Here is a 14,260-nt window from a genome sequence, read left to right as displayed (position 1 = left end):
GCTTTACAAATCATCTATAGCTCTCTGATAGATGCTTAAATCTGATTTTAAATAGGATAATGCAAGAAGTCTTGTTCACAAGTATAACTCCCAGCTTTATATCCACGCTTGGCTTTTATCAAAGAACTTAAAGGGATTAATGTACATCATTGGCATTTGCTGTAATTTTCAGAATGAACTATTTGAGGGGTTAGTATCCGCTCCGTTATGAGCCACCCCCTCACCGGCAAAGAAAGTACAGTTGGGGGTGATCGACCGACGCCATCTTGCCTGACTGCAATTATTTTGCCGCGACGCGCGGCAGCACCACTGCGTGTACATATTACAAATCCCCTGGTGTACGTGCGTCACACACAAGGAACGGTGTGCATCAACCAGCTAAATGTCCCGCCCATGGGACGTCGTTGTTAGGTAAAAGGGCGCCCTCTTTGTTAGCGCATGGAGCTCATAATAGATCAAATATTGTTACACTGATATGTTTAAAGTTTCGTGTTCGAAAATGCTGAAAAAAAACAAGAAAAACAAAAATGTTCAAGTAGTCTGGTTCCCCAACTTAACTTAAGATGAAATGGATCAAGTTAAAGATGCTGGAAAATTGTAAAGTAAGGGGACCAGTCTAGCTGGCCTGCACCCGTGCATGAACATGTAACCAATAGCAAACACAATTTGGACTGAAACAAACGGTAAATTTGGAGCAATAGTTGAACAATAGTTAGGTTTTTCCAACGGTGGTCGGCCGACCACTGTTGGAAATGTATACAAAATTACCATTTTCTTGAAATTGACTTCACACCAGGTGCCATAATTTTACAGGATGCTTTAGACAGTCATTTACCAACATCCTAGTAAGGCATTTCGTAAAAACTTGTATTTTCTCTTCAATGGAGAACCAGGATATGTTATCACCAATGCATAGTGCAAGACAATACTGACTGGTCATATTTGATGTTGAAAGTTTCTCAGTGCAGCAGAAGTTACGAGATCATTGTTCTAAGGTGTTATTACTCCATCATAGTGACGTATATTTCTGAAAATCAAGGAAACCAAGATGAAAGTGTGTGTATAAACCATGGTGGAAGAACTAACAAAATCTAACTCAGGATCTTAGTTTTAAGGAAAGGTTGTGAGAACTCAGAGACAGAAAACAAATTCTTAGTGTCAAACAAAAAAAGGCAATATGTGTTCACTTGAACTTCAAGACCAAAACAAGTATAAGGTAACCATAGCAACTCAGCCTGAGTGGTGCTTTTAAATGAGGATTGCCTTGGTCAAGATGATTTGTTTGTCTTGGATGTTTCTGTCCTATCCTTGCTTTATGATATTTAAGCTTGTCCTCACATTTGACATAAACCGACAGTACTTTAAATACTCACATGCCGAAGATAGTCTTCTAAGATATTTCCAAGCATTATTATCGGGGTGTATTTTACAAAGCTTGCACATTAGAGGCCTGAAAAGAGAAATGAGAATTACATGTTTGACAACATAAAATTATCACAACTAACCAGGTGAAAACTTATCAAATTCATTAGAAGCATAAGTGGTCTGGTCATCTGTGCCTGGATTACCAGCGAGACTTTGCATCATTCACTGAAAGCATAGTTTGTAATGTTAAATTAAAAATTAAAGAGAGAAAGCAATACTTGAAGTGCAGTTTCAGAGGTGTAGGCATAGAGCTGAATGGGCTCCAAATCCGGGTCACAAGGTGATAAACTACCTCTATGCAAAATTCATTCTGTATAAAAGGAACTAGTTGTGATTTTCAAAGTCTTTTAAAAACCATACAGAGATTGTTTTGCCATTCGCTGTTTATATTTGTCAAAATCATTTTCGATTTCCTCCTCTGGCTATTCAGTTTTCCAAATGTGGGAGGCGAACTAAGTTTGTTATATAATGTACTTGGATACTGTAATTCCATTGGTCTAGGACGACCATGTGTCTAGACAATAAAAATGCATGCCACACACCGAGGGTGATATCGCACAGCATTTAATGCACACTTTTTGCGTGCGTGTGGAACCTGCCGGCGTGCTAGCTTTGAGCAATCCGCACAGTTTACATTATCATTGTGATATGGTATTAAGGGGGTAGGAGTCAGACTTTAGTTAAAATTCGGATTTTACTTCCCTTTTTAAAAAAATCCTCGGGAGCCATGAATTCCGTTGTTAAGTTCCAAGTTCCGTTGTTACCGGAAGTGCAATAGATATTTAATTTAACTCGAAAACGGAAGCATTTTACAACAGACAAATACATTATTGAAGTGTTACCCCATTGCAAAATACGAACTTGTGTACTGTTGAACCCATTTTTACTGTCACGATTTTGCTTCTCCATCTCGTTGCAGTCTACCACTCTGCCTCCCTGGCCTCACCACTGCTCTTAGAGTCACTTTGAGGCCAATATTCAGAAATATTTCGACAAATGCAGTTAGGCACAACAAACAACTTCACCACACCCCCCCCCTTCCATTAATAAAACAAAAAACAGTTTGAATCCGCCAGTGTAATTGACTTCATTCTTTAAACGCATCTTAAAATTTTACATTCCATGTATTTACATGTATATTATTGTATACAATTATGTTTTCTGTTCCATTTAATCAGATTTAAGTATGAAATTTATTTTGAGATTTTAGCAATGCACACAAGCATTTTGAAATGAAAAATACATAGGAAGGAAAACATGGAGCAAACGTTTAGTTGAATATCCAGCTAGATAAAGCAGTTGTTGCAGACATGTCAAATAGGCCTACTAGTCAAAAATGTTACTTTTACGGATATAAAAATATACACTGTACAAACGTTTGTGCACAAACCAACAGAAATGTAGGAGCGCGTAGCACCATTTTGCCCATCGCACTGAAAAATGGCGCTGCCCATGAAAGAACGACACATGGCATGCGAAACGCATGGCGCATCAGAACGAGTTGCCGATCTAGTCTAACTATTCTATATATACAGGGCGCCGGCGTGCATGCGCGAGCACGCATACAGTCTTCACATGCACAGGACATGTTCGTACTGAGGACGTTTAATAAGACGAAAGCATGGTTCTTCAATTTGTTTTCTAAAAACATGTCGCCCACAAACATATTACCTTTTTCTAAACCAAGCATCTTTGTAATTCTGGACACAAGGAATATGTAAACGAAATTTTCCATAAGGTAAAACATGAATAAAAAGTTGTATCTGGACGTCAGCATGGTCATGGGCGTCACCAGGATGGGGCAAGGGAAGGGGGGGGGGCGCGGAAGCAAAAAAAAGTGTAACTGGACGTCAGCATGGTCATGGGCGTCACCAGAATGGGGCGCGCTCTCCACCCCCCCCCCCCCCCCCATAAAGCACCAAAAAAAGGGAGAAAAAATAAATAAATAAATAAATAAAAGACTGATGTGAAGTCATTATTTGCATAATATGCGTAAGTGGTGAGTTACCACTTACCATAATATATTTGTACATCAACGAACCAGTATGATTATTCATGAGAACAAAACAATGATATCAAGAGCATTGTTGTTACTTTTTAGTCAACCCGTTACATTAATTAAAGCATTTTTAAGAATGGTTGTCGTCGTACTACACAGTAGCCTAGTAAAGTGAGATTAGCTATGGATACAAAAATATCGTCACTGCTCATTTTCATCGGCTATTTGGCTTTTTCGCAAATTTGCGAAAAAGCCTTTCTTTTTGTTCAGATTTTTCTTTCTTCTTCTTCTTCTTCTTCTTCTTCTTCTTCTCTTCTTTTCGTCGCCTTAATCCCATAGACTTTGTACTCATTTTTTCTCAACACCACTTTTGGCATTAATCTTTGTCGTACATCATTCAAAGTCAGCACAGGCAGTCCCTATAGCAAAGTTGTGTCCCGAAGAGTGACGTCATCATGACGTCCCCATGGGTCACTTGACGTCATCACAAATGTGCAAACTTTAAGACCCTATATCTACAGAGCCGTAAGTCCGATTGGGTTGAAACTCGGTATGTAGGTAGACTGGGATGTGTTATAGGGTAAAAATTGGGGTAACGTCATGATGACGTCATCGTGTGATTTTATATGAATTTTTGACTTTTTGGACCTTTAAGTCATATCTCACGAACGCAACATGCAAAATTCGAAATTCTTTTTGTATTTGGTTCGTTAGGTATAGGCACAAAATTTTGAAAAATGTGTGACATCGTCATGACGTCATCAAAAATGCGATTTATAAAAAAACATATAAGGGAAAGTCTGATCGTCTTGAAACTTGGTGGATTGCTAGATAATGGTACTAGTATGCAGAATCCGAAATGACGTTACCATGACGTCATCGATTTATTTTTTATGATTTTTTAAATATTTACAATTTTATTCTGCTTACAAAATTTAACACTTTTATTAATCTGATTAGCTTCAAACCTGATACAGACTAAAAGCACAATTAAATAATAAGCACTGCCAAGTATTGTTACAATGACGTCATCATGGCACATGACGTCATCATAAACGTGCATACTTTATTCCCTATATCCCATGAATGACTTGTCTGATTGGGTTGAAACTTGGTATGGGGGTAGGCCAGAATGCGTTATAGATAAAAATTGAGATGACGTCATCATGTAATTATATATTTTTTAAATTTTGAAGCCTTTGCCCATATCTTTCGAATGCAATATGCTAAAATCAAAAAAAAAATTTGCATTAGGTTAAGGTTAGGCAAGAGGTATAATGCACAACATTTCGCAAAAAGCTTGACGTCATGATGACGTCATCAAAATCATGCCATCATTCTTCTTTTTGTCGCCTAAATCCCATAGACTTTGTACACATTTTTTCTCAGTGCCACTTTCGGCATTAATCTTTGTCATACATCATTCGATGTAAGCATAGTCATAGTCCATATAGCAAAGTTGTGTACCGAAGAGTAACGTCACGATTACGTCATCATGGGTCACGTGACGTCATCACAAACTGCATATTTTGAAGTCCTATATCTACAGAACTGTCAGTTCGATTGGGTTGAAACTCGGTATGTAGGTAGACCGGGATGTGTTATAGGTAAAAATTGAGGTGACGTCATGACGTCATAGTGCGATTTTATATGATTTTTGAATTTTGGACCATTAAGCCATACTCACAAACGCAACATGCAAAATTCAAAATTCTTTTTGTATTTTGTTTGCTAGGTAATAAGTATTTGCACAAAATTTTGAAAAACGTGTGACGTCATGATGACGTCATCAAAAATGCAATTTTTGAAAACACATACATGTATAAGGAAAAGTCTGATCCTCATAAACTTGGTGGATAGCTAGATAATGGTACTAGTATGCAGAATCCGAAATGACATCACCATGATGTTATCTTCCTTTCATTGGATTGACTGCAAGCTTGGCTACAAACCAAGACCACAAGCAAAAATGTGCATTGAAAAGTGTTATCAAGATGACATCATCATAAGGCACGTGACGTCATCATAAACATGCATTTTTAAAGTCTCATGTTGAGAAAACTATCAGTCCGAATGGGTCAAAATTGTGTACGAAGGTAGTCCGATACATCTGATTTAATATGGATTTATTTCTTTTTGACGATAACATATCTCACAGACGCTACATAATAAATTAGAAAATTCTTGTACCGTATACTTTGAAACGTGGTGCATGTATCGTCTGGGACGTGTTATTGATAAAAAAAAAGCATAATGCGGAAAAGCCCTATGTTCTGTTGCAAACAGACATAGATCTCTAGTCTTTCTTCTTCTTCTTCTTCTTCTTCTTCTTCTTCTTCTTCTTCTTCTCCTTCTTCTTTTTGTCGCTTAAGTCCCATAGACTTTGTACACGTCTTTTCTGCACGCCACTTTTGGCACTTTTCTTTGTAATACATCAGTCAAAGTCAGCATAGGCATAGTCCCTATAGCAAAGTTGTGTCCCGAAGAGTGACGTCATCATGACGTCACCATGGGTCACATGAAGTCATCACAAATGTGCATATTTTAAAGTCCTATATCTTCAAAACTTAAAGTCCGATTGGGTTGAAACTCCGTATGTCGGTAGACCGGGATGTGTTATGGGTAAAAATTGAGGTGACGACATCGTGTGATTTTAAATGATTTTTTTCATTTTTTGACCTTTAAGCCATATCTCACGAATGCAACAGGCTAAATTCAAAATTCTTTTTGTATTTGGTTTGTTAGGTAATAGGTATATGCCCAAAAATGTGTAAAATGTGTGACGTCATCATGACGTCATCAAAAATGTGATTTTTGAAAACACATCAGAAAAAGTCAGATCGTCATGAAACTTGGTGGATAGCTAGATAAAGGGGATAGTATGCGAAATCTGCAATGACGTCACCATGATGTCATCAGTTGATTTTTAATGATTATTTTATATTTACATTTTTATTCCGCTTCCAAAACTGAACACTTCCTTTCATCCGATTGACTTCAAACTTGAAACAAACCAAGACCACAATGCAAAAATGTGCATTGACAAGTGTTGTCAAGATGATGTCATCGTAGGGCATGTGACTTCATCATGAATGTGCATTTTTCAAAGTCTCATATTGGGAAAACTATCAGTCCGAATGGCTTAAAATTGCGTACGCACGTAGTCCAATAGGTACGTGTTATACGGGTAATTTTACCTGAAGTCATGATAACCTTTGGCTCGGGTAATTATCAGCACCCAGACTCCAAGCGGTCTTAAACAGACATTTATTCCCTTATCATCAATTTGAACAAAAATTAACAAACAAAAAATATCCACATTCATTTTTTTACAAAAGGATAGGCAGATAAATGTTACAATTGTGAGTAATGTGTCATGACGCCATCAATACAGAATATTTCTGAACAAAAACTGTGAAAAAGCCCTATGTTCTGTTTCAAACAGACATAGATAGACCTCTAGTTTATCGTTGAGATAATTTTAATTTAAGTGGAAAAGAGAACGAGAACCTACATGTGTAACTGTAAGTGTCTTGCAGTGATTCAAAGGAAAACTAGCATGAAAAAAAAAAGTTTCATTTTTTAACCCAGTTTCTTATTTTTATTACAGATTATACATTTAAGTATGAGAAATTATCAAAGAAAACCCAATTTTATCAAACATTTTTTGAGAAATCGTGTCGTAAAGTGAAAAATATTTTTTTACTACAAAGAACTCAAAAAAATTGGGTAAAGTTTAAACATTAATTGCTATTAATGCAATAGAGATATTTCAATCATAACCTTATTTCTAGCATGTTTGATAGTCTTAAGCCCGGTTCATACTTGGTGGACGCGCTTCGAACGTATTGTTGACGCTTTCGCGTGAAGTATGAACCGGGCTTTAATCTCTGAAACATAGCCTATGTCAATTCACAGCCGTCATCCATTTTTAGATGTCAAAACGTAGCATTTTATACCTTTTTTGGTCAATGTACATGTAACGTAAGTAACCGAAAAGATATGAAAGTTTTTTCTCACCAACATTTTTAATTAATAAAATTTTGGTTTTTAGGATTATCATTCTTTGCATGAACAAAAGTGTTTCGTTGACACTAATACACACATTTAAGAATAAAAGGCAACTAAATTTGGTAACGTGAGTAACTTTTGTAACGTGAGTAACCAAAAATGTAACGTGAGTAACCAAGTTTATTATCCCAAGTCACCCAAACTATACCCAAACTGACTTTTGCTTGATAATGTTGATTTTGTTGATAACTGTTCATCTTAAACCAAAGAACCTCAAGCATTAAAAAGTACTTGTAAGCATATTTTATCCTATTTATAGTGCAAAATGGTCTTTGAGACAGCATAATTTTTAAATTGAATCTAATTACGGTATTTTATCAAGTGTTTATGTTGTTTAATGGAATAAGGAAGACACCTGTACGTCCCTACATTGAAATTAAAATGTTTATTTGGAACAAAAGCTAAATTACATTACATTATGCCCTGGATTCCCTGGAACCCACTCTTCGCATCATGGTCTCTGATAGTGTGGCCTTTCCATGGACCCAATATTCTGTGCTATAGTGGCTTACATTAAGTTGTAGCAGACTCTCAGAACATGAGAGGTTTGTTCTGATGGCTCAGCATTAGTTAAAAAAAAACTAAATTACAGCTGGACTTAAAGGGAATGTACATCATTGGCTTTTGCTGTAATTTTCAAAAATGAACTATTAGAGGGGTTAGTATAATAGATCAAATATCATCACTGACATGTTTGAAGTTTTGTGTTCGAAAATGCTGGAAAAACCAAGAAAAACAAAATTGTTCAAGTAGTCTGGTTCCCTGACTCCACTAAAGATAAAATGGATCGATTTATAGATGCTGGAAAATTGCAAAGTAATGGAACCAATCTAGCTGGCCTGCACCCGTTCATTAACATGTAACCAATAGCAAACAAAATTTGGACTGAAAAAGGGTAAATTTGGAGCAGTAGTTGAAAAATAGTTAGGTATTTCCAATGGTGTTCCCATTTTATATGATTTTTTTAATTTTTGGACCTTTAAGCAAAATTAAAAATTATTCTGGTATTATGTTTGTTAGGTAATAGGTATATGTACAAAATTTTGAAAAATGTGTGACGTCATCATGACGTCATCAAAAATGTGATTTTTTAAAACACATATAAGGGAAAGTCTGATCGTCGTGAAACTTGGTGGGTAGCTAGATAATGGTACTGGTATGTTAAATCTGAAATGACGTCACCATGACGTCATCGCATGATTTTTATGATTTTTTTAATATTTACAATTTCATTCCGCTTCCAAAATTTAACAATTCCTTTCATTGGATTGACTTCAAGCTAGGTACAAAACCAAGACCACAATCAAAAATGTGCATTTAAAGGTGTTATCAAGATGACGTCATCACAGGGCATGTGGCGCTATCATAAAGATGCATTTTTTATAGTCTCATATTGAGAAAACTATCAGTCCGAATGGGTCAAAATTGCGTACGAAGGTAGTCCGACACGTCTGATTTAATATGGATTTATTTCTTTTGGTGGATAATATATCTCAGAGACGCTTCATGCTAAATTAAAAAAATTATTGTACGGTATACATTGTGCATATTTTGAAGTCATATCTACAGAACTGTAAGTCCGATTGGGTTGAAACTCGGTATGTAGATAGACCTGGATGTGTACAAATTAAGGTGACGTCATCATGACGCCATCGTACCATTTTATATGAATTTTTGAATTTTTGGACGTTTAAGCCATATCTCAGGAACGCAACATGCAAAATTAAAAATTCTTTTTGTATTATGTTTGTTAGGTGATAGGTATATGTACAAAATTTTGAAAAATGTGTGACGTCATCATGACGTCATCAAAAATGCGGTTTTTTTAAATCATATAAGGGAAAGTCTGATCGTCGTGAAACTTGGTAGACAGCTAGATAATGGTACTGGTATATCTGAAATGACGTCGCCATGACGTCATCGCATGAATTTTTCTGATTTTTTTAATATTTACAATTTCATTCCGCTTCCAAAATTTAACAATTCCTTTCACTGGATTGACTTCAAGCTTGGTACAAAACCAAGACCACAATGCAAAAATGTGCATTGACATGTGTTTTCAAGATGATGTCATCGTAGGGCATGTGGCGCTATCATAAAGATGCATTTTTTTTAAGTCTCATATTGAAAAAACTATCAGTCCGAATGGGTCAAAACTGCGTACGAAGGTAGTCTGACACGTCTGATGTAATATGGATTTATTTCTTTTGGAAGATAATATATCTCACAGACGCTACATGCTAAATTTTAAAATTATTGTGCCGTATTACTTTGAAGTGTTGTACATGCATAATCTGGGACGTGTTTTTGATAAAAAAAAAAGCATAATGCTGAAAAGCCCTATGTTCTGTTGCAAACAGACATAGATCTCTAGTTTTTCTTTCTTCTTTTTGTCGCCTAAATCCCATAGACTTTGTACACGATTTTTCTGCACATCACTTTTGGCATTAATCTTTGTCATACATCATTCAAAGTTACCACAGGCATAGCCCCTATGGCAAAGTTGTGTCCTGAAGAGTGACGTCATGGTGACGTCATCATGGGTCACGTGACGTCATTTTAAATTTGCATAGTAAAAAGTGCTATATCTAGAGAACTGTTAAGTCTGATTAAGTTGAAACTTGGTATGTAGGTAGACCGGGATGTGTTATAGGAAAAAATTGAGGTGACGTCATCATGACATCATCGTGTGATTTTAAATGAATTTTTGAATTTTTGGACCTTTAAGCCATATCTCACGAACGCAACATGCAAAATTCTTTTTGTATTATGTTTGTTTAAGGTAACAGGTACTGCACAAACCTTTGAAAAATGTGTGACGTCATCATGACGTCATCAAAAATGGGTTTTTTTTAAACACATATAAGAGAAGGTTTGATCGTCATGAAATTTGGTGGGTAGCTAGATAATGGTACTGGTATGCAAAATCCGAAAAGACGTCACCATGACGTCATTGGTTGATTTTTTATGATTTTTTTCATAATTTACAATTTCATTCCGCTTCCAAAAGTTAACACTTCCTTTTATTGGATTGACTTCAACCTTAGTACAAACCAACACCACAATGCAAAAATGTGCATTGACAAGTGTATTCAAGATGATGTCATCGTAGGGCATGTGGCGCTATCATGAAAATGCATTATTGAGAAAACTATCAGTCCGAATGGGTCAAAATTGCATACGAAGGCAGTCCGACACGTCTGATTTATTATGGATTTATTTCTTTTGCAAGATAATCTCACCTGTAGATGCTACATGCTAAGTTTAAAAATTATTGAACCGTATTCTTGGAAACGTTGTACATGCATAGTCTGGGACGTATTATTGATAAAAAAAAAACATAATGTGGAAAAGCCCTATGTTCTGTTGCAAACAGACATAGATCTCTAGTTTTCTTTTTCAGTCATTTTTCCTATATCATTTGTACACGTTTTTTGTTACTGGCACTTTGGGCACTAAAATCAATCCGATTGACTTTATACTTGGCATACACTTAGACCAGCAGCTGAAGTTGTGTGCCGAACATTGACATCATCGTGACGTCATCACGAGTCATCCTGACGTCATCACGAGTCATCCTGACGTCATCATGAGTCATCATGAAACTTGGTATGCACCTAGACCGGGATGTGTTATAGATGAAAATTTAAGTGACGTCGTGCACGATGACGTCATCCCGCGACATGTGACATCATATTAAATGTGCATATTTTCAAGGCCAATTTCTACAGAACTACAGGTCTGATTGGGTTGAAACTTGGTATGTACCTAAACCGGAATGTGTTATCTATAGATGAAAATGCAAGTGACGTCACGATGACATCATCACGTGACATGTGACGTCATAGTAAATGTGCATATTTTGAAGGCCAATATCTACAGAACCACTGGTCCAATTGGGTTGAAAGTTGGTATGTACCTAGACCGGGATGTGTTATAGATGAAAATTTAAGTGACGTCATGATGATGTCATAATGGGTCACGTGACGTCTTGTTAAAGATTAATAGATTTGATCTTTAAAAACAATATAAAATCAACCGTGAAGAGACCTGAACATGATTTTTGCAGGATATGATAGAATTATCCAGGGTCTTCACTTTTTATATTATGTGCAAAATCACGTGACCCTTTCTTCCGGTTGAAACCGGAAGTACCTTGTAATTTAAAATTGGTGAAAGATGTTAACTTGCTTTCAACGATGTATGCTCTGGCGAAGTTGTTCTTTACCATAATATTATAGTATATATAAGAAACTTGATGTCAAGTCATCATGACGTCATCACGTGACATGTGACGTCATAATTCAAAGCCCTATGAGAATATAATCACATATCATGATATTATATGCCACCATTTTACATTTATTATAAACAGAACTACACATCCTTCCTTGATGGAACATAGGCCTACTTGAAACTTTACGTCACACGTCACCAACAAAATTACCGAAACAGCCCTGTGTTTGTCCACAAACATAAATCTAGTTTCGGTTTATTTCGGTTTTTTTCAAAAGATGGCTTAACCGACCCGACCCGACCCGAAAATGAAAATGCAAAACCAAAACCGACCCGACCCGACTGAAAAGATAAACAAACCGACCCGACCCGACCCGACCCGCGGTTTCGAGTTGGTTCGGTTTCGGGTCGGGTTTGAACATAATTAATGCCGGTGTCACATGAAAATCCGACTCCTATGAAAATCGGACCCCTTTTCCTTATTATTGGTTAATCCCTCTCACGTGACCGGTCACTTTCCTAATTACCATACTTACGCATGCGCGTTATTACCAATGAGTCCGAATTTCATAGAAACGTAAATTCACGCTACACTGGTTCGGTGGACGTGGAGCGTTTGTACGGAGGGTACCGAAGTTCCAGCGCAACGTAGCCAGGTTGGACTCCGTTGTGTCGTATTGCAATGAAGATATCGCACCTGGGCTAGGTAATTACGGACAATGGAGGTAGCTCCATGGTCCAACCTGCCACCTGAGCTATTTTGTCGATAAAGACTACAAAAGAAAAGGATACACTCCAGTCACTTACCAGCTTTTGAGTATATAGGCCTTTATCGGATAATATTAATAACCGATATACTTTTGTCAGCTGCGGGTGTGCAGACTGTAGGCACAGACACTGAGTCTGACGTACACTCACAGAGTCTGCGTGCTGTCGCAGACTAGACTCAGCAGTCAAACAGACTGACTGTACGTACGTCGTACGTACGTCCGTACGCGACGTACTTGACCCACGTCGACAACAATGTGTACATGTCATAGACATAAAGAACCTATGTCTATGTACATCATCAGCGTCTGTACGGTACGCGCGCGCACTAGCTACAAGTTGCGCTTTTAGCGCACGGGGCAAAGTTGTACGGAAGCGTACGGAACATAATGAATCGACCAAACATTTTTGTTTCGGTCCACTACATTTCGCCCAGCCGGATTAGTATTTCGCCCGGGCGGATTATTAATTCGCCCGGGCGGATTATTATTTCGTCTGGGCGGATTACATTTTGAGCTGTTTTGGAGCTCAAAAAAGCTCAAATTAACCATATTTTTGAAGTAATATTAATATTCTAGTATGTTAGGAACATTTTTTTGGGCGCTCGATATTTTTAAAAACGTTTTGTTGGGTAAAGGGGCCGTTCATCACTTTTTTTTATTATTAAAGTTGGGGTGCTTTGGACCGTTGTATTCAATTATTCTCTGCAACTTGTCTTCAAAACGGTTCATATCATAAACTTGACACTTGGACTGAACATCTTGACACAGAGTAGTACATATTACCGTGACGTCATTGTGACGTCATCAGGTACTGCAGTAATAGGTTTTTAACGTAATTTTCGTTTATTTATAAGTCATGAACTAAATAGGAAAAACATATTTTAAAGTTGATATATACGTGCTTTTTCCAAGTTCGCTTTTCTTTTCCGAACGAAATTTAAAGGAATATCATGCCTTACCGTTTCAAAAGTGGTTTTGAAATGGCGCACTCCAGTTCAGAAATTGCTCACACTATCCGTAATACGGTAGAGCCGAGGCCTCATCCACGCATTTTGTTACTATCAATCAGCGCGTAATTTAATATCCACCCTTAATTACTTCCCATTATGTAATAACTGAAGTGACCGTAACGTTCAAGTGTTTTCAATCTGTAAAGTAATGAGAAGAAGATCATCAATGTAAAAAGTATATATTTGCAGAATCCTGCTATTTAGGGACTTTCCGAGGAACTTGCAACTTTTCAAGGTGACATTGTTTGTTATGATGTTACGTTTTGGGTATTATTTGGACAATCATTCTCAAAGCAATACGAACTTGAAACTTACCCTGATGACGTCCTATATATCACTTCATTTAGACGTCATCAGGCACTATACAAGCGATTTTCTCTAAGAACACGATTTTGATCATTATAACTTATAAACAACATGAAAAATCATGTTACTTTTTTTTGGTTGACATGGATAAACATAATTGATCCACACAAACAAAGTCGCTTGACTATTACTTCCGGGTTAACCGGAAGGTCAAACAAATGCCTCATATTAAAAAAAAAAATGGGTCGAGGGATGATCATAAAACTCAATATGAAATGGGGGCCCTCTAGCAGCACCTTCAAGTATTTAACCATTTGGTAACATTTTACAAAATTACCAATGCCGATAAGGTATGTAATGGCGTCACGGTATTGTAACAACAAAATTGTCTCATAACCATGACTCGAAACATATTTTATATCCCTATTGGACTGTGGAAATGG

At 36.9% G+C, this 14,260-nt stretch overlaps 1 protein-coding gene across 1 annotated transcript in view; it reads right to left on the bottom strand.

The window, feature by feature from the left end:
- The window catches only part of LOC119728243, an 88,810-nt gene extending 76,088 nt beyond the window's left edge, over positions 1–12,722 (bottom strand). Inside the window, exons 1-2 of the mRNA XM_038200398.1 lie at positions 12,539–12,722; positions 1,374–1,450 (exon numbers count right to left, since the gene is read on the bottom strand). Of these exons, the coding sequence (XP_038056326.1) occupies positions 1,374–1,409 (36 nt within the window). The 5' untranslated portion in view covers positions 1,410–1,450; positions 12,539–12,722. The remainder of the gene's footprint in view (positions 1–1,373; positions 1,451–12,538) is intronic.
- Between the last annotated feature and the right edge of the window lie 1,538 nt (positions 12,723–14,260).

This window comes from Patiria miniata, unplaced genomic scaffold (genome assembly GCF_015706575.1).
Source record: "Patiria miniata isolate m_02_andy unplaced genomic scaffold, ASM1570657v1 HiC_scaffold_20, whole genome shotgun sequence".
NCBI lineage: Eukaryota > Metazoa > Echinodermata > Asteroidea > Valvatida > Asterinidae > Patiria > Patiria miniata.
Note: the sequence above shows the minus strand (reverse complement) of the source record. Positions and strands in the feature narration are given on the sequence as shown.